This window comes from Pavona decussata, unplaced genomic scaffold (genome assembly GCF_977016875.1).
Source record: "Pavona decussata unplaced genomic scaffold, jaPavDecu1.1 SCAFFOLD_92, whole genome shotgun sequence".
Classification (NCBI taxonomy): Eukaryota; Metazoa; Cnidaria; class Anthozoa; order Scleractinia; family Agariciidae; genus Pavona; species Pavona decussata.
In genome coordinates this window covers 3,612,099-3,636,280 of record NW_028145509.1, presented here as the reverse complement: position 1 = coordinate 3,636,280, position 24,182 = coordinate 3,612,099, and the positions used below count along the sequence as shown (strand labels likewise).

At 40.2% G+C, this 24,182-nt stretch overlaps 1 protein-coding gene across 1 annotated transcript in view; it reads left to right on the top strand.

Annotated features, from left to right (window-relative positions):
* Positions 1 to 12,792, top strand: part of LOC146473925 (uncharacterized) — a 31,879-nt gene extending 19,087 nt beyond the window's left edge. Inside the window, exons 14-25 of the mRNA XM_085117962.1 lie at positions 305 to 420; positions 1,189 to 1,298; positions 2,031 to 2,122; positions 2,423 to 2,550; positions 3,245 to 3,543; positions 4,557 to 4,637; positions 5,795 to 5,862; positions 5,976 to 6,118; positions 7,660 to 7,834; positions 8,511 to 8,660; positions 9,786 to 10,013; positions 10,306 to 12,792. Coding sequence (XP_084974088.1) covers positions 305 to 420; positions 1,189 to 1,298; positions 2,031 to 2,122; positions 2,423 to 2,550; positions 3,245 to 3,543; positions 4,557 to 4,637; positions 5,795 to 5,862; positions 5,976 to 6,118; positions 7,660 to 7,834; positions 8,511 to 8,660; positions 9,786 to 10,013; positions 10,306 to 11,306 — 2,591 coding nt within the window. The 3' untranslated portion in view covers positions 11,307 to 12,792. The remainder of the gene's footprint in view (positions 1 to 304; positions 421 to 1,188; positions 1,299 to 2,030; positions 2,123 to 2,422; positions 2,551 to 3,244; positions 3,544 to 4,556; positions 4,638 to 5,794; positions 5,863 to 5,975; positions 6,119 to 7,659; positions 7,835 to 8,510; positions 8,661 to 9,785; positions 10,014 to 10,305) is intronic.
* The last annotated feature ends 11,390 nt before the right edge of the window (positions 12,793 to 24,182 follow it).

Below are 24,182 nucleotides of genomic sequence, written 5' to 3'. Positions count from 1 at the left end.
GATCGGAGAATTTTATGTATTTTTAACTATTGACTTCATTCGTTTTTATCAAAATTTTTATTTTGTAAGAATTATTTTTATACTTATTTTAGTACACGACCCCACAAGCTTGTTAGCTTTGATATTTTTATCGTGTATAAATAAAGGTTGTAAGTATGTATGTATGTATGTGTGTAGGTATGTATGTATGTACACAACTTACATGTATTCATTTTGTTACAAGTTTTGATTTATACTTTTGAGTACTGGTTTGTTTCTCAAATTTGTTTGATGTAAGACTAAGATATATTTTTATTTTTTGCAGGTCAGTATCGAAAGGCGTATAGTGGTTGCCGTGAACACTTTGAAGACCTTCAGCAGGACTTGGCTGTGATTGGTCAGATAGCTGGACTTGTTGCAACGTTACGGCGATCTTATCAGGTTTATTTCTTCTTCTGTTTGATTTTTTGGCTACCAGCTCTATGCATGGCTAGCTCAGTGCGAAGATCTTAAGCAACTGCTAAGATCAAGCTGGTTGTGCCCAACACCTTTTCTCACATTAGGTGATGGTGGCATGTCACTGTTGGACTCACCCCCCTTGTGCTCTTGTTTTAACTAGTGGCAGGGAACTTTCCTTCTGCAGTCTGGCACTGTCTGGCAGTCTACAGTCCGGCAGTCTGCAAATGAGCAAGTGAGGCAATACAGTTAGCACAACCAGCACTCATAACTATTTTAATGTTTTAATGGAGTCCAGCCACTGACCAAATCGTAAAATATTTGTCATTCTGAAAGACCTGGAACTGTCAAGTCAAGTCAAGTTTATTGTGTAGATACGCTTAGCTTTAGTGAAACAGCTCACCAGCTAGTTTCAGGTATTACACATGAAAATGTGTGTGTATTGCTTTTGCTCAAAATTTTCACCTCACTTTGTAACAATAGATGTGATATACATGTACAGCATCACTTGTTAAAAAAAAAACTATTTCCTAACAAAAATATTGCCAAAGAAGCATACAATTTGTAAGCTTACTGGATGACTTTAGATCATATTAGAAATATAGTACCATTTAACCCATTCTTTTTGTAGGTAATTCTCAAATCTTAGTCAGACCAATAATAAATATTATATTTTAATCTGCTTGGCATACTAACATTCAACAAACTGATCTTTTCCAGAAAAAGGTATTCAAACCTATTTTTCCTTGGCAGGTTCTGGATACTGAAAAAGTTCAACGGTGGCATAAAGCTGTGCAGCGGACGATAGAAGAGGAGACGAGACTAGCAAACCTCTACTGGCTGGAATTATCATTACCTTCCAAGTAAGAAGAATTTAAGACATTTAAGATGTGATAACATAATCATGTGAAGCAAAATTGTCTGTAGGCTGCAGACAGCGCACTGTAACATGAAATGACGCCAGTGAAAAGAAATTTGTTTTTAATAATTTTTCAATTAATGCAGCTTAGAGCAGTTTTCAATTTATTGAGTGTCGAAGTAATTTTGTGTTTGCTTTAGGTTTACATTACTACGCTCTGTGATTGGTTAACAAAACTCTCGCCTCTTTCTCAACCAATGGGCACATGCATTTTCCCACACTTGGCACCAGTTACATGTATTTGCTTTGAACTCTGATTGGCTCGTTGTGTTGTTTACATCTGTTGCAATTGGCCAGAGTAATTACTTTGCTTTTGGAAACTGCTCTAATTGCAACATTCTCTTGATCACCCAAATTTCACTTCCTAAATAAATTATTATTAATAACTACACATATATAGTAGGGGATTAGTTTCTAAAAAAACTGGTGTGTCAGTGGGGGGAGTGGAAACGAATAATAATATTATTTGGGTTTATCAAGTATTAGTCACACACTGTAGTATTAAGTCTCACATGTTTTTAATCCGCATATTTGATTTTGCTAAACGTGAAAGCCAAAAATGCCTCCAATACTTTTATAACCACGAGGCCACCCTTTTCATAAAGTATGACATACTTACATTGTACCTACTTGTTTGTTTAGTGACTGTGATAAATTGTTTTGTTTTTTTTGTCAGGCATGGTCACATTAACTACATTTTCAGTACGGATTCACCAGCCGTGAAAGCTGAATGGGTCACTGCTCTAAATACATCCAAACTGAGACTCTGTAAGTAGTCTTGTAGTTACTTACTTTCAGCTAATTTCATTTCCAATTTCTTCAAGACTCAGACTCCTGCCAATAAGAGATTCCACAAGCACCTTTTGCATTCCATTTGTCGCTGTGAACCACAAGTCTCCCCAGAGCTCAGTGTTTTGTGCAGCTGCCAAAGTATTTGAGCATCTGAGTTTGAATCCCTATCAAGGTTCACAATACATTCTATTTGAGTGTATACAGGCCTGTGACAAACTAAATATTACAGGTCTACATTGTGTTGCAATAGTCTTAAATGTTAAATACTCTTTGCAGCACCTGAGAACAATCCCGGTTGGTATCTCCCAGAGGATGATGGGACTGGAGGTGTGGCTATTCAGCGGCGAAACATGCCGCTTCTCAAAGACAACTCAAGTCTTTTTGTGCTCAACCAGAAAACAAAGGTATATAGGGATTTTAGGTTGCAGTAAACAAGACAGTACAGACCTTTCGAATCAGAGTATGAACTTAGTTGAGATTGAGTACAAGTATGACGTTCCAATCTTTTCCAATCTGGTGTCCCTCTCTATAATCTGTCTTGATTAGTGGAAAAGGAGGCCCTGGCATTTAGGTTGAGATATGATGATCATTTCCCACTAAGGTTGAATAGTTTGCATGTACTCAAACACAGCCACACAGTTGTTTTGTGGCCTCTGTCATGCATTCATCTTTAAAAACAGTATAAAGACACCAAAAATGCTCTTACCTTTTAAACCTGCCGCACACTTGAGGAAAGAGCTTCAAGTAAACTGCCTTTCAAGACATCGGGAGGCAATCAGCTCAGCTGTTTCCTCAAGTGTGCGGTTGAGTTTTCGTGAGAATTTTGCTTCACAAGGCAAAATCTCACATATCAAACATGAGAGATATTTTCCTCACGGCCTCGCAAGGCGAAAAACTCATGAAAACTTAACCGCATACATGATGAACCAGCTAAACTGATCGCCTTGCAAGGCAGTTTGCTTAGCTCTTTCCTTAAGTTTGCGGCCTCTTTAGCAGCAGTAAAACACGGCTTTCTACGGGTGATGTTTTTTGTTTACTTATTTCAGAAAATTTAGAATTGTTCGATTTTAACCATTGTATATCCATTTATGTTTTTAGGTTCATGGTATTGTTAGTGTCCCAGACACCTCTGAGTCTCTCCCAGGAATCCATGATAACTACGACACCCTCTGGCTACTCTGTGGTGGAGGAGACCATGCAGGTCACGTGACTGTGGCCAAAGTGTCCCTGGCCTCCCCTCCCCAGGTGGTAGAGTCATTCCATGTCAGTGACTCTGTCATCATGTGTGGCGGGTATGTTGAACGCACTTGTGGAGAAGAGAAGAAGTTCAAAGGGACCATCAGTGGGCGGTTTGGTTTTCCTTTCCCCACCGTCTGGCTAGGAACACAAGGAGGAAGGTAAAGTTAGGCAGTTCTCACCTAAAATGATTTTACAATAACTGTTAAAATTCCCATGCTCTGATTGGTTTTGTAGCTATTGTTTATTATTATTATTATTATTAACTGAATCATTGTATAATGCAATTCCACGGATTTGATTGGCTTAGTGGCCATGGTATATGAGCCACTGTTTCATGCCGGAGAGATAGCGACCATCTTCTGGTTGTTCAAACGAAGTGAAGTCAGCAAGATCTAGCAATTTTTCTTGACTGCTTTTAATAAAACAAGAATATTATTGCGCTCATGCTTGTTGGATATGAGATGATTATAGCCAACTCGTCTTTGGTTATCTATCATCTCATATCAAAAGCGCACTTGTGGATTAATTGTTATTAATATACGATCTGAGTTCTCTATCAAAATACGCGCGCGCCCATTGGTTAAAATCGATCACGTGATTTTCATTTACGTCACGAGACAACATTCAAAAAGTGCAGTGTTGGCGATAACTCATGAAAATCGTGCGTTATTGCAAATGGCTTCGAGGTTTGCATAGGTTGGAGAAGAGGAAATCCCTTAAATCATTAGTGACTTGTGTACAATGAATGGTATTTGGTCAAACATATTGAAGTTCCAGTCAAAATTTGTCAGAATTTTGTTGGTTGTTTTTTTCCTGTTTTCAGTCAAAACAAGAAGACTATACTTAAAGATAGGAAGCTCTAGAAGTTTTCAAAGATCTTGAAGGACCTTCCTTAGATCCTTGAGTATTCGATGCTGTAGGATCCAGCATTAGATCCTACAAGAATCACAGAATCCTCTAAAATCTTGTAGCATACTGTGTAGGGTCCTGTAGTATTATTGCCATTTAGGTGCGTATGGGATCTTATGATGTCATCCTGTGTAGGATCTTACCAGGGAATGCTGTAAAGGGAAAACAGGAAATTTAAAATCTACATCTTGTGTTCTTTAATGGGAAAATGCTTCATTACACAATGTCCTGAATCAAAGTGCCATTGTTATTTTGTTCCAAGGATTTTCATTTACAATGCTGTGGATTCTACTCGGCGTTACGTGATGTCTGTGAAGCTTCCTGATGCTGTCCTGGCCATCAAGTAAGATCTCTTTATTCATTACACTCAGTATATCACCATTCTCATTTTTTTCTGAGAGCCAACTACTTTTCTGTGGTAATCTCACTCTGCTATTTCAGCCCTAACAGTGATCGGCGTCAAATTTCTCCTTGTAATAATAAATATCAATGCTTATTCAACCCCTGAGGTCACGAGAATCAAGGATATGATCACCCAAGGTGAATTTTCTTGATATTTTAATAACTTCTCCCCAGTACTTTTATAAGAAAAGTAAGGGGACGAGATAGGAGAATTTGATCTTTGGTTTAAGGGGTTAAAGGGTTAAGCTCCAATAGTAATCACCATCCAGTTTCTCTTTACAACACAATTACTCACTCAAGTATACGGGTTACGAGAGTGAAGGAAATTACCAAAGTTGAAATGTGTTGATGTTTCAACAAATTCTCCCAAGCAGTAGCACAAGAAAATAATGTACAATGCATGGAGAACGGTGGGAGAATTTGTATGCTGATGCTGGTCATGGACTTGGGGGGGGGGGGGGGAGGTAAATAAATAACAGAACACAGAGGGGTTGTAAACAAAATAAGCCAACTTTGTGACGAACTGACCGATCAGAACTCCCTCTCCACGACCATTCCTCCCCCCCACCTCCCTCAGCCCCGGGAAAAACCCATCCGGGAGCGACTCCAATAAATTGCCACGGCTATTCAAAATACTTTTTAAGGTTAACCACGCATTTGTCAGAGATAAGCATGCAACAATGTACAGTGAACCTCTATTTTACGATATGTTAAGGGGACAGCAAAATCATATCGTTTAATCGGGATATCGTTGTAAACGAACTCCCGATTTATAAATAACTTTTACCGGGACACAATGTTGATCGTTAAATTGGGAATATCGTTAGATCGACGATCGTAAAATCGGGGTTCCACTGTATCTCGTTTTTTTTTTTCCAAATTGACGCTTACTTATCACTGAAAAATGCATGGTTACCCCTAGTCTTCTTTTTGGATTCCAGCAACGCTTGCTATGTTCTGCTTTTCCCTCATAGTCATAAGTCGCGCAAAAAATACATTTGGAATAAGAGACACTATCTCAGAGATGCGCAGAACCAATGCGCAGTAGCAAAAGGAGTCTCTTTCCCACAGCTGATGTGTTTGCTTTATTTCTCGAAGGACGGTGAACATGAAAATCTTCGCTGGGGTAGCTGATGGAAGCGTGGTGATTTTCAAACGCAATAAAGGTGAACAATGAATAATACCATTTCTTTCTTTGTGCTTGGCCTTATGCAAGCTAGCTAAAGCTTTTTTTTGTTTGTTTTCTCTCATTTCTTCTTTCCTTTTGGTGTTATTTCAGAAGGCACATGGAACTTCAGTGAGCCAAAAGCTGTGAGTCTGGGAAAGAATCCTGTTATGGCGATTGCTGTTGTGAGCGAAAATCTTTGGTGTTCCTGTGGCAGTAAACTGTTCATCATAAGCCAAGATGACGAAGTAGTCAAGGTAGGTAAATTGTGTGAAAATATGGTTCACCGGCAACGACTCAAACCTCGGTCCGTCTGCCGAATTCAAGGCAGAGAGGTAACCGCTAAAGCACAGCCCACCTACACTTGAAGTGGAAGGTGGGTTGCCTATTGTCATAATTTGAAAAATTGCGTGGCTTTAACATACAATCGGCCCAAGGAAAGAAGGCGATTCCTGAGATACCAGGCGTGGGCGCTTGACGTTGCCAAAGTTTCTATTCGTGAGTGATATAGAGAGATAGTTGTGATGTTTTGAATGTTTGTACACTTTCGCTTGTGTACACTGCAATTATCCCTTGTGACTCAGTGGTAAATAAGTGATCTTTGGTGACCAATTTCTTTTTTCTCGGAACCTTTGTGCTTGAGCAAGTAGTGATATGGTTAGGAGACAATTTATGCTGGTCAGTGTTGGGGCTGAAAGAGTTAAGACAGACACCTTGCTTTAAAACGAACCGTTTGCACTGTTAAGTGCACGATTTGGAACGCCGACTATTTTCAGCACCCTGCGAGTTTTTGAATCGGCTTCAAAACCCTCTCAGCGCCAAATCCAATGAAAATTGTGCCAAAAATCATCCGCGCGCTCGTGTTGCACGGCATGGCTTTTCTGTCCGCTGAAAATCGTCGTTGCAAATAGTCTCTTAGCGACAGTTGACTGTATAAAGTTGAACCTGGCACACGAACGAAAGGCCCAATAACTTTCCAAACCCCCAAATCGCTTTCTGTACACAATGTTCTTCAACAGAAATTCAGTTCTCGTTGATTTTGAAAGCTTCATTTAAAAGTTTTACAATTTAATGTAAGACATTGAGTAAATTTTCACTAAAAAGTACCTCCAATCGGTAGAGATTTTAAGACTCTTTATCGGAATGCTAGTGTTATGACTACTGCATTCTTACATCTCCTTCTGTTGTGTGACGAAGTTTTCGGCCCAAACTTAACATCGAAACTTTGAACGTCCAAACGTTTGTAACAAAAGGCATTTTGAATGAAGATTTTTGAAACGTGAGGCATCAAATCAATAAACAGCTGAAGAGACTATCGTACTCGTCATCAAAATTAACTATTTGTATGACTCCTAAAATTCCCTTTTACTAAGAACACTTTTTCTCATTTGGATGTGTGTTATTACTGATGTAATCGCATACTGCACTGTGCACGGTTTACTGCGGTGGATACAACTGAGAAATTAATGTTGGGGCAGTTTCTTAGCGAGCATTGTAGGTGCTGAAAGGGGTGGGGAAGGAGGGACTCCCGCGCGAGCGTGGAGCGCGCGAAATACGTACACGAAACGCGAGGGGAGGAAGCAAGGAAGAATAGGCCTTCTTCCCACCCGTCCCCCCGGCCCACCTCGCGTTCGGCATCTGAATCAATAAATCGCTAATGAACTAAGAAAAATGTAGTGATAACACTGCTCTCCTTTTAAGCGGCTTTATTGATGAATAAAGTCGAAAGTTTTTATGCCCAAAAGGAAAAGGTCTGAACATTTTCGAACTTTATTAAAGCATTTTGTTGTTCTTGCAGCATGTGATTGAAGTGGATGAGAATCCAAAAACCAGCATCAAACATGTCGTTTGTTATGGTGTTGGTGTGTGGGTGTCTGTCTGGAAATTGCCGTCAATCAAGCTGTTTCACAGTGAGACAATGAAGCATGTGCAAGATATCAGTATCGTTTCTCCTGTCACCAACATGCAGCGAGGTGAGAGGCGGACAGAATAGGAGATAAAAACGCTGGAAACATTTGTAAAGCTTACTGCGTCTTTAAGAAAACAAAAACGTTTGGCTCAGCGGGGTCAAAAGTTTAAAGGTCATGCTCGTGCGCTGTGATTGGCGGATTGCGATCCACTTTGTCGGTTTCTGTATTCTTTTCGGTCAGTCGGTTGCCGACCTATTTATGATTGACAGCAGTGAAAAACGTAAATCTTTAGTTGGCGTTGAAATTCAGAGTCCGCGCAGTAATGAGTAGCACTATAGGAATCTTACTTCGTAGTGGTATATTTAAGGATTTTATCCCCGGTTTTTTTAAGGTAGAAAAACCTTGTTTAGCATAATAAACAGCACTACAGGAAAGTATTGCTCAGAAAATTTCATTTGCATGGCTACACTTTAGGATTTCATCCGCGGACTCAAAAGTTGAGCCCGCCTTGTACAACGTAAGAAAAACACCGCAAAAAAAGTTGTCCTCGTTAAATTTTAATTTTATGGTTGAAACATGTGAAGCATTCGTCGACAAACCCAGTGTTAAAACCAAACTGTGCGGCATAACAAACGGTGCCATAGATAGAAATTACTGCTTCGTAACGTTTATTTAAATGATCGCGCCTTAGATCTAGTGTAGTTGAAATGTCTAATGTATTTTACACTTTTATTTTCAGACATCGATTCTCAGCTGGAAAAGACCAAACTAGACCAAGTGTACGTCACGGCTCTGGCTGCGGACGAGGGTTTGCTGTGGGTGGGCACAAGTGTTGGAGTCAGCCTGGTGTTTCCTCTTCCCCGGCTGGAGGGAATTCCTCTTGTTTCTGGTAGGAGCATGTTTTGTCTGCTTGTATCTATGAAATGGGGAATCTTGTGAGAAAATGTGAAGCGCCTATGAGTACAGGCAACAGCATTCAGGGGCCCGTTTCTCGAAAGTCCCGGTAACTTACCGGGCCCGTTAAGTATATAATTTAAATGTTTCTTCGCCGATTACAGAACGATTACAGACATGGTGCTTCGCCAACGTTTTCATAGAATAATAAGATTTTAAAATTTAGTATTCAAAGCTAACAAAAATTGACTTCTTTTAAGAAACATTTGTCACCAAAATTACTTATCGGGCCCAGTAAGTTACCGGGTCTTTCGAGAAACGGGCCCCAGGCCCTTGTTGCAACACTGCGACTTCATCACATTTTCTCATTTCATCGCATTTATTTTTTGTTCATTATTGAACTTGGGCACCAAAGTGAATTCAACAAAACTAGATGAGATTTCCGTATTGATGGTTTGCATGTGACGTCATGGCGGCCATGTTGGTGTACAGGAACAATAAGATTTTTTTTCCTCTGGGACTTAACTTCCATTTTTATGTAAATTACATGAACAAATTTTCTTGTGTTTTGTACACCAACATGGCGGCAATGCAAACCACCAACACCACGACTTTTGTACAAGTCAAGTTTGGAAGTGACAACTTGCTTTGTTTTGTTTTTGTTTAACCTCGATCATTTTTTTGGGGAAAAACAACAATAGCAGCACAAACAAAACATACGGCGGGGCTTGCAAACCATCCGTTCTTTTTATTTTCAGTTGGCCCGAAAGTAAAACTTGGGAAGCTTCTTTTTTCTGGTGAACCGAAAGCTTAGCGAGAATCACTCCTATCAAGTCCCTTTTCTAACTGGCATCACAAGTGAAAAGCTCATATCAGTGTACAAAAGAAAGGAAAACGTTCTAAGGATCAAGAGAGCTATTGTTTAGGGTTAACGTGTCTAAAAGCAAGTCAAGTTAAAAAAAAAAAAAAACAGGTTTACGCCATGTTCACAAAACAAACTTGACCCTCGCCTTTTTCTCGCTCGCTTGTACCCTCGCCTGAAACAGGTTCGGAACGTTGTAACAAAAATGACAAAATCACAAGAGCTTTCTCAGTCAGTTTTTTTTATTTTTCCCCTCAGGCAAAGCTTGTGTTGCTTTTCACTCGTACAGCAGCAGTGTGCGGTGCATGTACCCGCTAAAGAACAACCCAACCCTCGGGATGGGTCACGGTCCCGAGGGAAACAGACCAGATGTTGGCTTGTTTCGTGAGCATGAAGTTAGAGACGCATCCGTGCAGACAGACCCAGGAGTCTCTGGGGCCTGGGGCTATGCATCACGTGGTCCCACATTGGCCAATCAAATTAAAGGTTAGTAACCATTTCCCTCTCTGAAACAATCAAGGTGGAAAATGATTATCTAAGCAGGGAAACAAAAAGGGTTGGGGCATAAAAATGAAAGTGCATTGATCTTTGAATTGGAAACGAATTCTCCCACGTTCTAGTGTAAGAATATACCTAGGCAAGTAGGGAGAATAAATTTATTGAACGTGGCTTGTGCGCAGATGGGAGAAAATTGCTTGACGAGCAAAAAGCAGGTTTGCGCCACGCTCGTGTTTTTTAAAAAGGAAACTTGATCGCCTTTACGTATTTCCTGTTACAGCCTCCCCTAAAAAGGTGACATCTAACAACCCAGGAACACCTGGCCGACAAATTGCCGACCAAGGGGGAGAGGATGAGGAGGATTACTCCGACGAAGATGTCCATTCTGATGATGAGTTTAATTTTGTGGAGGATAGGCAGACGTTGAATGGCATGCCAATAGCAAGCGTAGGAAAAGGTACTGGCCCGTTCACTGTGAGGTTCGAGGGATGTGAGCAGACCACCATGACTCCTTCTTCCGTCGCGAGCTCTGTCCAATCCGGTGACTTTGTCGGGAAGACCCACTTCCGAGTGGACGACTTCGCCCGAATGTTGTCCGAATTCAAGGGCTTCGGGAGTTCGCCCCCAACTCCGAGTATTCCCGAACCTCCACAAATTCCTCTTGTTGTGGTCAACGATCCGAGAGCGACTTACGGTGAAGGTCCAGAAACCGGAACTGGATCTGTTAGTGAGGAGTCTACCGGAAGTGCTTCTACAATCGATGGGCAAGCGAGCGGAAGCGGAAGTGAAACAGGGGATTTAAGAGTAAGAGTGAAATCTGTTGGAGAGTATGGGAACCTAAACGAATCACAAGCCGCTGCTCAAGGGGTTACCTTAGACAAAAACGAGCCATTAAGTTCGATACAACGAGCTGAATCGAAACCGGAAACTAAAAATGATACTGGAAATCAACTGACTTCCGGTTTAGCGAGAATTCCAAGTTATGTTGAGGTCCTCGATGATTCCCAAGCTTCTACGGAATCACCGGAAGCTGCGAAGACGCCGGAAGTGATTTACGATAGTCCACGCCTTGACGATAGCTATAATATATTTGAAAGAAGCCAAATGCACGCAAACAAGGTCGCCGGAAAATTAACAACTCCAAAGGTGGAGAATTTGAAACCACGGCTACCTTTTCCGGTCCTCCTTATAAGTGCAGGCGAGGGTTACGTGGATTTGCGGCGAAAGAGGCCGAGCGAAAACGATAAGGAGCCGAGGATTATGATCTGGCAGATTAGCTAGAATCGGATTTGCCGGTAAATCTTCGGAAGAGTTCATGTATTCGTTCTCACTGTCTGATGTGATCGTTCCCTGCAAGGGACTGTTATCAGTAGCTATCAGATGTTTCAGCAACATGAACAGAAGACACCTTCGCCAGAGCCGGACAACTAGACACACAACCAATATAATGACAAAGCCGGTCAGGGATCGCGCAGAAAATACGTTTTGCTTGGATGTGCCAGCTCTTTTTCTTGGACGTTGTTGTGTTTTAATGAAGGAGCTGGTCTCTATCGCCTTCTGGATGAAGGTAGAGTTGGGGAGCCTGTCGGATGTAGCTATGCAAATGGCTTGTACTGCCATAATGTACTTGCCAGAAAAAAAATATGTATTAGAAATAACGCGAGTTTATTTTGCTATTTTTGATGAAAAGTTTAAATGAAATGCACATATTTTAATTTTTGAAAAAAATTATATGTAAGATAGGTTAAGTTCCAAGGTTTCATCTTATGACATGATAGTGATTTATAGAGGATTTTATGTCTACATGCCAACATAGCAGTGATTTTAATAATTCGTAAACCAGCTGGATCGACTTTTCTTGGATTCAATTTTTTCTGTTTTATCGCAAATAGACCAAGTTTCACGATAAAATCTGCCTTGTTGAAAAAACAAACACGGCAGAGAACAGCTTTTACAAGGCAAAAAACCTGATAACCGATGTCAAATAATTTTATCCGAACAAATTATGAATTGGAGCTTAAAATAGTGGGTAAAGGATAGTTCTTTTGAAATGTCTGAGTTGATGTGGGTGGTCTGAAGGAAACGTAATCGTGTTTTTTGGTTTTCCCATAGAGCTGTCATGTCTGTGGGACCCAGTCAAACTCCGCGGTACAATTTGAGGCCCTTTTAAACGGTTCCAACGTTTGCTTCAGCATTCGTTTAACATAGTCGAAAGTGTTGAAAAGAAAAGTTGAAAGCTTGTTGAAACAAATAACTTTCATTCAATATGGCTTCATCATATCCTTTGTTCTTTCAAGACGTTGGTGGTGTTGGAGCCGTTTAAACAGTTCGTTCAACATTTGTCACAAAAGCACAGGTTCTAAAGTTAATCCCCAATTCCTCGCAATGCCGGAATTTCTTAGACCGACTGTTGGCCCGACCATTTCAGTGAACGGCCTCCACACAACATTGTTTTCACTTTCAACATTTGCAAATGATGAAATCTTGTAAACGGTCCTTTACAGGTAAATGTGATTATGTTAAGTTTGGACGCCATCACAGTGACATTGAGTGTATACAATCGGTGACTTGCGCTCGAATTAAGACTGTGCCTTGTTGATATTGTGAGACGAATTAGCTGTAACAGTATAGAAAGCTAAATGTAACAAATAACTGCTTCAAAGCTAAAGTTGCAGTAAAGATTTGATTTAGCGCTTTACCAACCACGAAGTAAAATTGTTGCACCGGGTGAGGGGCTTGTTGAATACAGCTGGAATTTAAAAATTTCCGCTGGAATTGTGCAATAGTGGGAACTTTTTAAAAGACTAATAGTATATAGGGCCTGTTTACATGACAATTTTCTTCCTGGTTTTCATCCCTGTCATGTATCGGGATGAAGCTTACCGGTTGAGTCAGTACACTTGCACCTTTTCTAAACTCTATCACTGGACCCTTATAACCTGCAACTCCATTGTTTTTTCTGTTTAGGAGCGTTGTCTCGTTCGTTCCGTCGTTCTCTCGGCCAATAATGTGAGATGTTGCAACGGTCGCCCCGGTTGCGTTGATTATTTGAGTGAAAAGTTTTAGCTCAAGGAACCGCAGAACTGTCTTTTTGTTATTGTTTATCACACAGTTAAGGGGGCCCTCTCAAGATGACTTTGTTCCCAGTGTCTGTTTAGGCCATGGAGCAAAGGTTGAGCCCAAGATAGGACTTCTCATATTCTTAACCCTTTAACCCTTAATATCAAAGAACCAATTCTTCTGTCTTGTCCCCATACTTTTCTTATAAACGTTCTGGGGGAGAAGTTATTAAAATATCCAGCATATTCACCTTGGGTGATCATATCCTTAATTCTCGTGACCTCAGGGGTTGAATAAGCATTGATATTACATTGTTAGGGTTTAAAGGGTTAACTATACGACTTTAAATCCATTTTAAGTATGGTTAAGTTCGAAAAAAAGTTATTCAGTTGGAAGATAGCAGGGCTGTCCTCTAGCAGTGTTCAGTTTTTATCTTTCAGGTGACAAGAAAAAAATTTTTACTATGAGTTAACCGTATTTACTCGAACGGGCCCCTCCCCCGATCAAACGCCTTCCGTACTGGAGTTATGCAATAGGAGGGGGGCTAAATCGAATCATTACGGTAAATCGCGTATTAGGTATAAGTAAATGGTAACTTATCCTTGTCGACACACTGATAACAGATGTTTGAAATATTTGAGTCCAAATTTGTTATTTAATGAAACCAAATGAGTCTACAATCATAAAGCTGATGCAAACAACAGTTGTTTCGTTTTTGTTTTTGTCCAAACTGTTCTGTCTGTTTTTGTAGTTCGTTACCGCATTCCAATCATGCCATCCTGTTGCTTGTCTTCTCTCCGCTTGCCAAGTTCCTCAATACCATTTTATGTCTTTCTGATGCCACAATCCGCTCACTGTACATCTCACTTAACGGAGCTCGTGCGGACCGATCTAATTTCAACTCCATCAAGTAGCAATTAATTAAATTTAACGATCGTCAACATGATACGCCTTTCTTGGACCTCCTTGTGTTTTAAAAGATCCTCTCATGAAGGTGCCACAAATCTGAATACTCAGAATATCCCGTAAGGCGCTCTCACCACAAACTCAACGAAGTAATCCTTTTAAGACTTAAGTCTCTAACAGCCTTGCTTCCGATTATTTTTTCTACCCGATATAGAAACCCATGGGTTATGTAATGTTTAAAACACGAGGCGCGGCCGAGTGGTTTTAGACCCGATAAAACACGTGCTGTGAGTTTTTTGAACGGCTTCAAAAAAATTCCTGGAAAAGCGTGTGTCAAGAGAGTTCATAACAATGATGCTTTTGTGAACGTTGGAAATTGGCATACGAGAAAAACGTTAAACACCGCATACTAATAAGGAGGAGGTTTTATCGGGTTTTCAAACCACTGCACGTGATCGACCATTTGATAGGTCAATGGGCTTATAAATTATTAATGAATTTTTGAAGTTTAGGTTTAGGAAGATTTAACGTTGGGCTTCCACTATAGGGTCTAGTAATGGTCAGTCGTTTTAAAATTGTTTATGTATGCTGTACAATCCATCTGCATTTTGGTTTGGTCCTTTTCGGCTCTAGCGAGAGAAAAGAAGAGAGGTGGCTATAGTGAACTTGAGGCCTTAAATGCATGACCCCACCAGCTCTGCAGATTGATTTTATCGTGCTAAAATAAAGTTATTCAGTTCAGTTCTCTTGCTCTAGTGCCAAGCCAACGTCTTGCAACAATGTCGGACGGAGTTAAGGCATGTTATTCTGCCAGGAGCATATCATTATGAAATGTTTGATAGCCTGGGTAGAGAGCTACCACGTAAGTGTTTGTTGCGAATGTTTAATGATGATCATCCACCGGTTATTCGCATTTCGTGCCTGGGGGTACGAGTGAATTCCCATATTACAAAGAATTATGTTCTTCGTCTCTATAATTGTCTTTTTCTATGTAATACCCATTTTTCTTAAACTATGAAAGGTGTCTTTAGCTATGGATTGTCCAGGAGATCGAAATCAGTGTATTGCATTTTCCAAGTTCTTCCCCTTTGTATTGTTAAAATCGTTTTAAACTGACTGTAGTTTATTTTCCCTCCCAATAAGAATGACAATAATAATATAAATGATGATGATGATGATAATTCAAACTGATTTCCGGGTGACACTGCAGCAAAGGGCTTGATTATTTGGGCCAATATTTCAACTAGTACAACTCGTCTTCTTCAGGGACGGAGTTACAATGAGAGAAAAAACGGGTTTTAAAAGTTTAAATTTGAATCTTAACACAAACGATTAATGGTTAACTAGTGTACATGACATAGCGTATAAAACAGTTCCTAAGATACATGTACCGTTAAAATTTGAACGTAAACAAAAATGGTAAATAATAGCAGCTTTTACAACGCATTTACGAGGCTCAATTCGTTGACAATCTTTTAATGGAAATAAAAAACATCCAAGCTACAACTAAACTTATCAAACATAAGTCGAAAAAGATCACTACTGAAACGTGAATTTGACTAAAAGTTGAAAATCACTCGATAACCTCGTCCTCGTTTTCCTCGGTGCAGTTTTTGGTGTGCAAGAGTTTAATTACAGCACAGCTTTAAGTAAAAAACAACCTTAGAAGTGCCATCACGTAGCTCCCTTAACCGGACATGGTGAGATGACTACTTAAAATAACGTAAAATGAAAAAATGGTCTCCTCACACGTTTCGAGGTCAGAGGTCATGTACGTTGGCTTCATAGCGTGGCAAAATCTTGGCTCACAACAGTTTGAATTTGTTCTCATGAAATAGTGAATACACTACCGAGATGACAAATCCATTTTCTGTGCTTGACTTTGCTGGACAGATAAAAGTTAATGGTTGCCCGGCTATTATTCGTGTTAAAGCAGAAAGCGCGAGGAGGACGCCTCGCGCGCTACCCTCGTTCGCGCGGAAGCTGAAACGCGCGTGATGGCCGGACTACGGATTTAGATGGGCGAACATTCCGCGTTTGGCACTTCCGAAAAAATTCTTCCTTATCTTTGGCCCTCTTGAATCTCCAGCCAATTTTAATGGATTACCGCGTCTGAGGGGAGGCCAGTATTGATTATAGTCTGTGAGGTTCTAATGTTTCACCATAGACGGGTTTTATACGCGCCAAAACACTTGTGGTAGCTCTCTACCCAGGCTATCAATTTTTGAATTAAACCGTCTGGGACGGTTGTTGTAATACCGTTTTCAGACAATGCAAACCCATAGCAGTCTTAAGGCAGAGACGAGCGTTTTTAAGCTGTCGTGCCGCGGTTCGCTTTCAAAAGCTTGCTACGTGATATTATGTATAAGGCTTGAATTCATTGCTAGGTTAGGGTTCAAGGGCTATTTTATTGTTGGAGTCCTCAGAACAATCTCGACTTTATTACCGCCGCGACCGTCTGGAAACGCGCCAGTGACGTTGATCAAATAAAAGAGTACCGCCGCTTCTATAAATACGAAAAATTTCAATCTCGCCTAACGGGGTCAAATATGTCAAGTTTATGGTGCCGTGTTGTAGACTATGCGACGTCTGCATCTTCAATTGCGCTCAATTAGAACAGATTTGTCTACCAAAAATAAATCTCGTATCTGACTCGAGCCGGATGTGTGTGACCTTTCGCAAATTGCGAACAAATTTCTGGATTCAAACGGTCTTTTTGTGTGTGGCTTAGGGCATAGTTTGGATTCTTTATCAATATAGGGTAACGTACATCGAGGAAGGAACGCGAGAGATTTAACCCAAAAAACAACAGGCACCCTGTTGCATGATTGAAAATTCGTGCTTCGGAGTAATCTCATAGAGGCGTCAAATACTGCTGTGTAATCGTTTACTAAACCGTTTATATCCTTAATCCAACCCAAGTGTTAAGCTACCCTTCTCAAGGTCAAACATTTTATTTGATGGAAGAAATAGCTAGGAATCTTGGAATCACCATTAATAAAACGAAAGCATATGGGCGATTTCTGTGACCTTTTTTCTTTTCTAGTGAAAGTGAAAAAAATTCTGGTGCAGGTTCTCTCTTTGGACATTGACGATTTCCCGGGGGGGGCATTTGACTTATGTTTGGGTATAGGGGTGCCGCTGGGGGTTTTAAACCCTGACCCTGTTTAGGACGAAAATAACCTTAAATACCTACCCTGTGTAGGACAATGCCCTCAATTTTAAGACCCTGTTTAGGACAGAGTACAACATCTAGCTCTTGTGTTACACAAGTGTTTATTGGTAATAGTAATAACATTTAAAGGCCCACTGTCACTTACCGGACGTGATGTTCCACGCATTGAAACGCGAATACCAATCACAACAGATAAAATAATACACTTCCCAGAAGTGATGGCGAAAAATCCCAAAATTTCGCATTAACAGCGGTGAACCTTAAGTGGAAACTCAATTGACGTGAAGCATTGTTCACTAAAATAAATGCAGACTAACGTCTCTGATTTCGGATTGCCAAATACTGGACGGCAGTCTTGCAACCATACCCTTCTAGAACGGGTCCGGGAAAGACTCGCTTGAAATTATATACCCTGTTCAGGACAGAGGGGCCAAAAACCATACCCTATCCAGCGGCACGTCCCCGTATAGCCCATATAGGGGAGTACCCCCCCCCCCTTCCCCCCGGGGACGATTTAAAGGGTTTCGCCAACATTTTTACGCGTGAACGGCCCCTAAGTGTATTATCTAAATTTTAATTGGCGTATTATAAATGTGGTTTCGGCTTTTTGAATCTGGTTAAAATGTATAAGTGTGACCATTAAAATGAAATCCAATGAGCCGCACTTTCCTGTGGTGCTGTTTATTAGTTATGCTGTACGCAGTTGCTCAGTCTATGGTGAATTGAAGTACTAAAGTACCCCCATTTATAAATGAAAGCTATTGAGCTGTACCTCGGCTGTCCTGTGGTTGCACAGGGTTGTGCTACTTTCATGCCAGTGGATATGAGCTTTTCAGCAGTAAACAAGCAAATTCCTTTCGAAATCTGAACGTATTTTTTTTTTAAAGGACTGTTCAATGATTCAACACATTTTTTAGTTCGTCGCAATGGATCAGTTTCGGGACAGTGACCTAACATTTTTGAAATGCCTGAGTCAGCACGGTTCTGTACTATTCGTCAACACTTCAATGAGTCCTGCGGCAGTTGAGGCAGTGTATTCTATTTATACTTTACGTTCGACGCGCCAGCGGCCAGTGCAAGCAATCAGTTGAGACAGGACTTATCCAGTAAACCATTGTGCTCTTGTCAGTACAGTATCACTTATAGAAATTTAGCTTAATTTGGCCGGCTGAAATAGGTAATATTCTGTCGGCACGCGCCGATTTTGGCTGCACTGATTCTCGCGTACGCGCGAATGTTGAATGCGTGGCCACGCGCGAGTTGTCACGCGCCGAACTCCCCCTGTCTAATGTCAAGAGGAACAAAACAGAAACACTCGGTATGTGTGACAATTTTCTTTTCGGACAGAAATTTTAAGCTTGTAGCCGTAGATTTGCAGTTTTTAGTCTGTGGATAAAGTCTGAATTGAAAACTACACTGCACTGGACAGAGGCGACGTTCTTGTTGTGTTTTTGTTTTTGTTTTTGTTTGGTTTTTTTTTTACACCAAAAGGTTAAGTTAAGGCCTTTTATTTTCGCGGGTAAAGGTTTCGCGTTACTCAGCGACATCTGTCAAGAGATCCAGATTCTACCTTGCTGGGTTCAAAACTAAGAAAAGTACAAAATTTTCCATTACAAACTACAGTTTTAACGCCGAAAACACAGCAGTGACCAAAAGCAAATCTTCATCCTTTAAAAGGGCTGTGTCGGTTTTGAAACTTTCACCGGTGGAAAGCCAAAAATAACAGTCTAGCTTTGTTACAAGTTACTATACCAGTGCATTAAAACTGTTTTTAAATGTCTTTAGCCACAGATGGCTAGGATGGAAAGGCTAGGATGGAAACGGATTGCAATTTGAAAAAAGTGGCGAATTATCAAGTTCCCTCCTACTTAGTAAACGTCGAACGTCGTTGATTTTTGCATTTTTTTGCGATTGTCGATTTGAAGTTGGGAGGTGTTTTATCGCAGATTTTATAGTTAAATGTTTTAATAAGTCACTTCTTATTCGTTCCTTCCTTTCTGCCTTGCAAAAATTTTGACATTTAACACATTTATTGGTTCATAATTTTTATGCTTACACACTGACATAACTTGTTTACAAATTACAAGTATATTTCTTCATTTAGGTTGAATATGCTTCAACCCGCAAGAAGCTTAGGCTAATCGTGGCGGGTTACTAGTTAGGACGATAACAAATTAGCGGAAAGTGAATGAAAAACGGAAATTGGTAGGATAAAACACTAATACAAAACAAAGGAAATAACTAAAACGAACAAAAAAAACTAAATGGTTATCCGGCAAATTAACGGCTGAAGAGTTTAACAGATCTAAGAAAAGTGGGCAAATCGGCAAAGTCCTCCTTATCTCTCAAATCGATAAGGACTGTTCATGATTCATTGTCCCGTTAAGAAAATCACTTGATCTCTTTCCGGTTGTGTGCTATGAACATTTTGTGAACGTGAAAAGCCCCTTCTTATTGTGTGTTACGTCACCACCATTGTTTTCAAACAAGTCCAACTTTCGAGAAAAACGAAATTAAAACCGACCGACACGAATTTACAAGACATTAAGGTATTCTGCAAACGGCACTGGTTCTACTTTCCGTGGCAATTGGATTCAAATGAAAGTTGTTAAGATGCTATTCAAAGCAGGGTCGCGACAAGGCTCTTAACAAAGACTAAAGTAGCCGAGTAAATGGGCCAAGACTGTTTAAAGACATGTATTAAATAACCATAGTAGCGAAATTTCCGTTGGGTTTCTAGAGATAGAAAGAGGTCGTCAGCATTGGCAAGATAGTTGGAGGAGGTCAATATTCGGGCAGCGCGATTTTGCAGTTTTTGTCAGTAGTCTAGTGGGTAGAGTGTGACAATTTCTCCACACAAGACTACATTGATAATCAAAATACGGTTGCACCAAGGCATAGAAGCGTTTCAAAGGAACAAACGGTCTACTTCGCTTCAAGATGAAGCAATCGTTTTGGAAATATTATTTACACGTGTACTCCAAGATAAATTTTCATCTATAAACGCCAAGAGATTTAGATACATAGATAGTTTATTGAAGCTTCAAAATGACAGCTCTAGAGCTGAATTAGACAAAACTTTACAGATTTACAGATTCAGGAGACAACATGCTTTACAGAGCTACCATCACTGAATGATTAGGGATAAGGGTCTGTTCAATGTACATAACTCTTGCTCAGATCCGATCAACATAAACTCGGTCTTTGACTTATTAAGAGTAAATTTATTTGCAGTTAGCCGGTCGGTAACTGCCGTCTGTTCTGCCTCAGTTTTAAAATACTCTGCACCATAATTGTTTAACACGAGTGTGCTTTTACTCACTTTGTCTCTGTTCTGTTTGCGCACGTGTTATTTGGAACATTTATATCAAAGTTTTCACCAGCGTTCGAATACTAAACTTTCAGCTAACGTGGCCGGAACAATCAGTGTTAAAAAGAGAAAAGTTTTCAATTTGATTGGACTGTTACAGTTACCTACAATAGAATAGAATAGCAACTTTATAGGCACAGAATTCATAAAGCTTACACTTATGATTTGATAAAGTGAACTTGGGCCCCACTTGGGCATCTAAAGTACGATAAAAATAGAAACTAAATAAAGACAAAATATATTACTTAAATCAAGACAAGTCCAACCAATAATTAGCAGTAAAGGATCTGATGATCACATATGGAACGAGAGTTGTTTATGGTTGGAGTAAGAATGTTATAAAGTTGTTTTTGTTTACAATTAACCTCACAGTCTCACCGCTGTTCGCTGAGAAAACTTGTGTTATTAAAACAGTGTATTTGCTTACCGCAAGGCATATGGGGATTCGACTTTACCAGTATTTAAGTTTATTTTGTTGCACATTGTGGTTCAAACTTTTGAGCTTGTGGGGGAATTGTTATCTTACAATTGAAACTTACAGAGTGGTTCATTTTCTGTGGTACTATTCATTGGACCGGAAAGGTGGTTCTTTGAGGAATTGTTATAGGTTACGAAGTGCTCTTTCTTGTAAATGTTTGAAAACATTTTGATCATTTTTAAAATGTTTATGAGGAAGAAGTTGTGAGAAAATTTTAGCTAATGGTTATTACCACAAAAGTTTGAAATTAAGGTTGCGTTGGATTGACCGTATTCCGGAATAAGAATAAGCGAAATAGCTGTTAGATTTCTCTTTAAAGTAAATTTGGGAAGATATTTCTGCAACCTTTCCCTGACACATGTTAACTTTAAGATCTATTTTCTACTCTAGGAACTCCAAAATCCTCTTATGAAGGATTTCTTGTCATCATTGTATGTATTTTTAAATTCCAAAATAGGGTCAATCGAACGCAAGCTAAGTTAAAAATCAATGGACGAGGCAAACACTTCGCTATAATCAAGCACTAATATTCCTGTATGATAGTCAACCTCAGTCTATAGATTGTCGGTTCAGTCCCCCCCCCCCCCCCCCCCCCGTTTGCCGTGTAAAACCTAGTTTCCTTCGTAACTCCTCCTTTCAGGAAGCAGTGTTACTTAGTCAACTGGCGTAGTCAGTGGATTGTAGTCCAGAGGACCTGACTCCAAGTCCCGCTTAGACCCGCGCTGGCTGGATTTGTAGAACAAGTCATTAGTTCTCGCCTGGTGGGATTTTGAACTCGTTATGTTTAATTTAGATCAGTTTTTTCGAGAAGTATGTCAATAGGTGATATGTTTCTGTTGTTTCCCATTATATGAGTGGTGTATCTATAAACTAACTTAGTAGCACAGTGTACTTCCCCTACTATAAACCAAACTATGATCCTTGAAACAAAGTATTTACATTTTTGTATTTTTCATTTTGTAAGCTTCACCTAAACTCAACATAAATAGGTGAAGGGAAAACAGTTTTTAAGTATTAATTACAGTGACAGTTACCGGTTGAAAGTAGTTTTGGCTACCCTGGGTGCCAGAAGACTTTTCACTGATGCGTTGTTTCCGGTTTCGGTCAAGTCTTTGTTTGGTCCCGCGCTTCGCCGCTCGTGGGTTCGGCCTTCGACCGAAAAAGCGTTCCCGCCGCGCGCGAGAAAAAACCCCTGGTACCCAGAGTAAGTTTTGGCCGGCGACTTTTCGAATTTGAGACTTCAACATTCACTTCCCGGGCATTTTGAACTTTTGAAAATCGGCTTGTTCAAATTCCCGCCCTGCGGGGCAAAAATAAATCCGTTCACTGAAATACGCTACCCTGTCGCCGAATTTGACAGTCAATGCCCTGCCCCAAAATCAAATGTAATCATATACAATGTTAACTGTGAAACATTGCACTCGTTTCAGCGGGAATGTATTTGGCCATTGAGGCTATAGAATCCGCAAATCATTACACTCTGGTTTTCATACACAACTTCGAAAAGACTACAAAGTTTGACGGGGCTTTTGTGGGGAACCTATCACTCACAAAATCCTCATTTTTTCCTCCTTGAACTCGTCCTCGGTTTATCAACCATGTGTATGCCGCCAGGTAAAGTTCAAAGCCCCCAACTCTGGAAGGCTTTTTTGCCATCTCACCGGGCACGCCCCGGAACTTAATTCCCTGGGTATTGGTCGGGAAAGGGGGAGGGGGGCTTGAAGGTTGGAATTGATCGGCGCATAAACCTTTGTGAAGTTTCCATCCACTGAACAGTTCGCTTTCTCCAACTTTCTGCTTCATATAACTGGCATGTGCCAGTTATTTTAAATACATAGAATAGAAAATGAAACAGCAGCTGGCTTCGACTTGGAGTAACGTTGCAATGGGCAAACAGCGGACAGTTAACGTGAAAAATGACCGGAAATAATGTTTATCATTTAAGCGGTGCCTAATTAATCATCCCCTTCACACGTTTATCATCTAATCACTTACTTTTCAATCCCTGCGGTTACTGAACACAACAGTTCATTAACTGATAACCATCATCACTTTCTCGCTGCTGATTGCAGAACTGCCTGACTGACTCCTCTCTGTGACTTCCAGATGGCAGATGAAGAGCCTCCAAACAATCGACTGTTTGTACATTTGAACAAACTTTTGATAGAATGTAAATCGGAGAAGGTCGAAATATCCGAACGGTGTATGATGGATTTTTGAGAGCCGATTAGAAAACGCTCAATATAAAGGTACATTTTCAGTTTTAAACTATAATCGCTAGAAAAGCTTTGAGCTCTACATGTTATATGTCCTTTTCCTCCCTCCGTTTAACTTACGATCACAAATGTTTAGCTTGGTAAAGCGAAACGACCTCATAAGAGGAAATGAGAGCGCTGCTCAGATTGGGCGTGATCGCGCCCAAGCCATCCTCCACTCGTGGGTTCCTATCCTGTTTAAAGGAGCAGTGTTACCTATTTTTAGTGTCACTATGAATAGCAATAAAAAACGTATTTGTTTCAATGAAATCGTTGAAATAATGGTCTAGTTTTGTTAACAATAACCCTACCAGTGCACAGAACCTACTATTAATTATGTTTGGCTGCGGATGGCTATGATGCAAGTAGATTACAACTTGGAAAAATTGACCAATTTTTTCTTGTTCTTCCTGTGTATTTTAGAGAAGTCGCTAAAAATTGATTGTATTGTTCTTCCTACCAGAAAAAACCTTAACTTTTTCTTCCCGATGTTGTAAGAGCAATTTCATGTCACAAAAAAGGTCCTTTGTCAGAGATTTGAGCAGTTTTTATCAAAATACAGCAAAATCGCCGTTGCAGTGCCCGTCTAAGCGAAGATAAGAAAAACGCTAAAGAAATATCACGAAACTGCAGCAGACGAGGATAACTATACAGTGAGGACATCAAAAAAATTTTTCCGCTGGGTCGTGTCTAAAAACATGTTTCGCTTAGTCTGTAGAGTCTGGTGGAGTCCATTTTTAGGCTTATATGAAGTGATGGCCGACTCGGCGCCAGTAGCGTCATGTATTTTCTCATCAATGTTCCACATATATTTCTTTGTTTCAGTTTGGGAGAATTTGTTTAATGATTCTCCAGCACGTTTATTTTTGTTAATTTAATGCTATTTCCTCATGACCTTCCTGTGAGTTTGTTC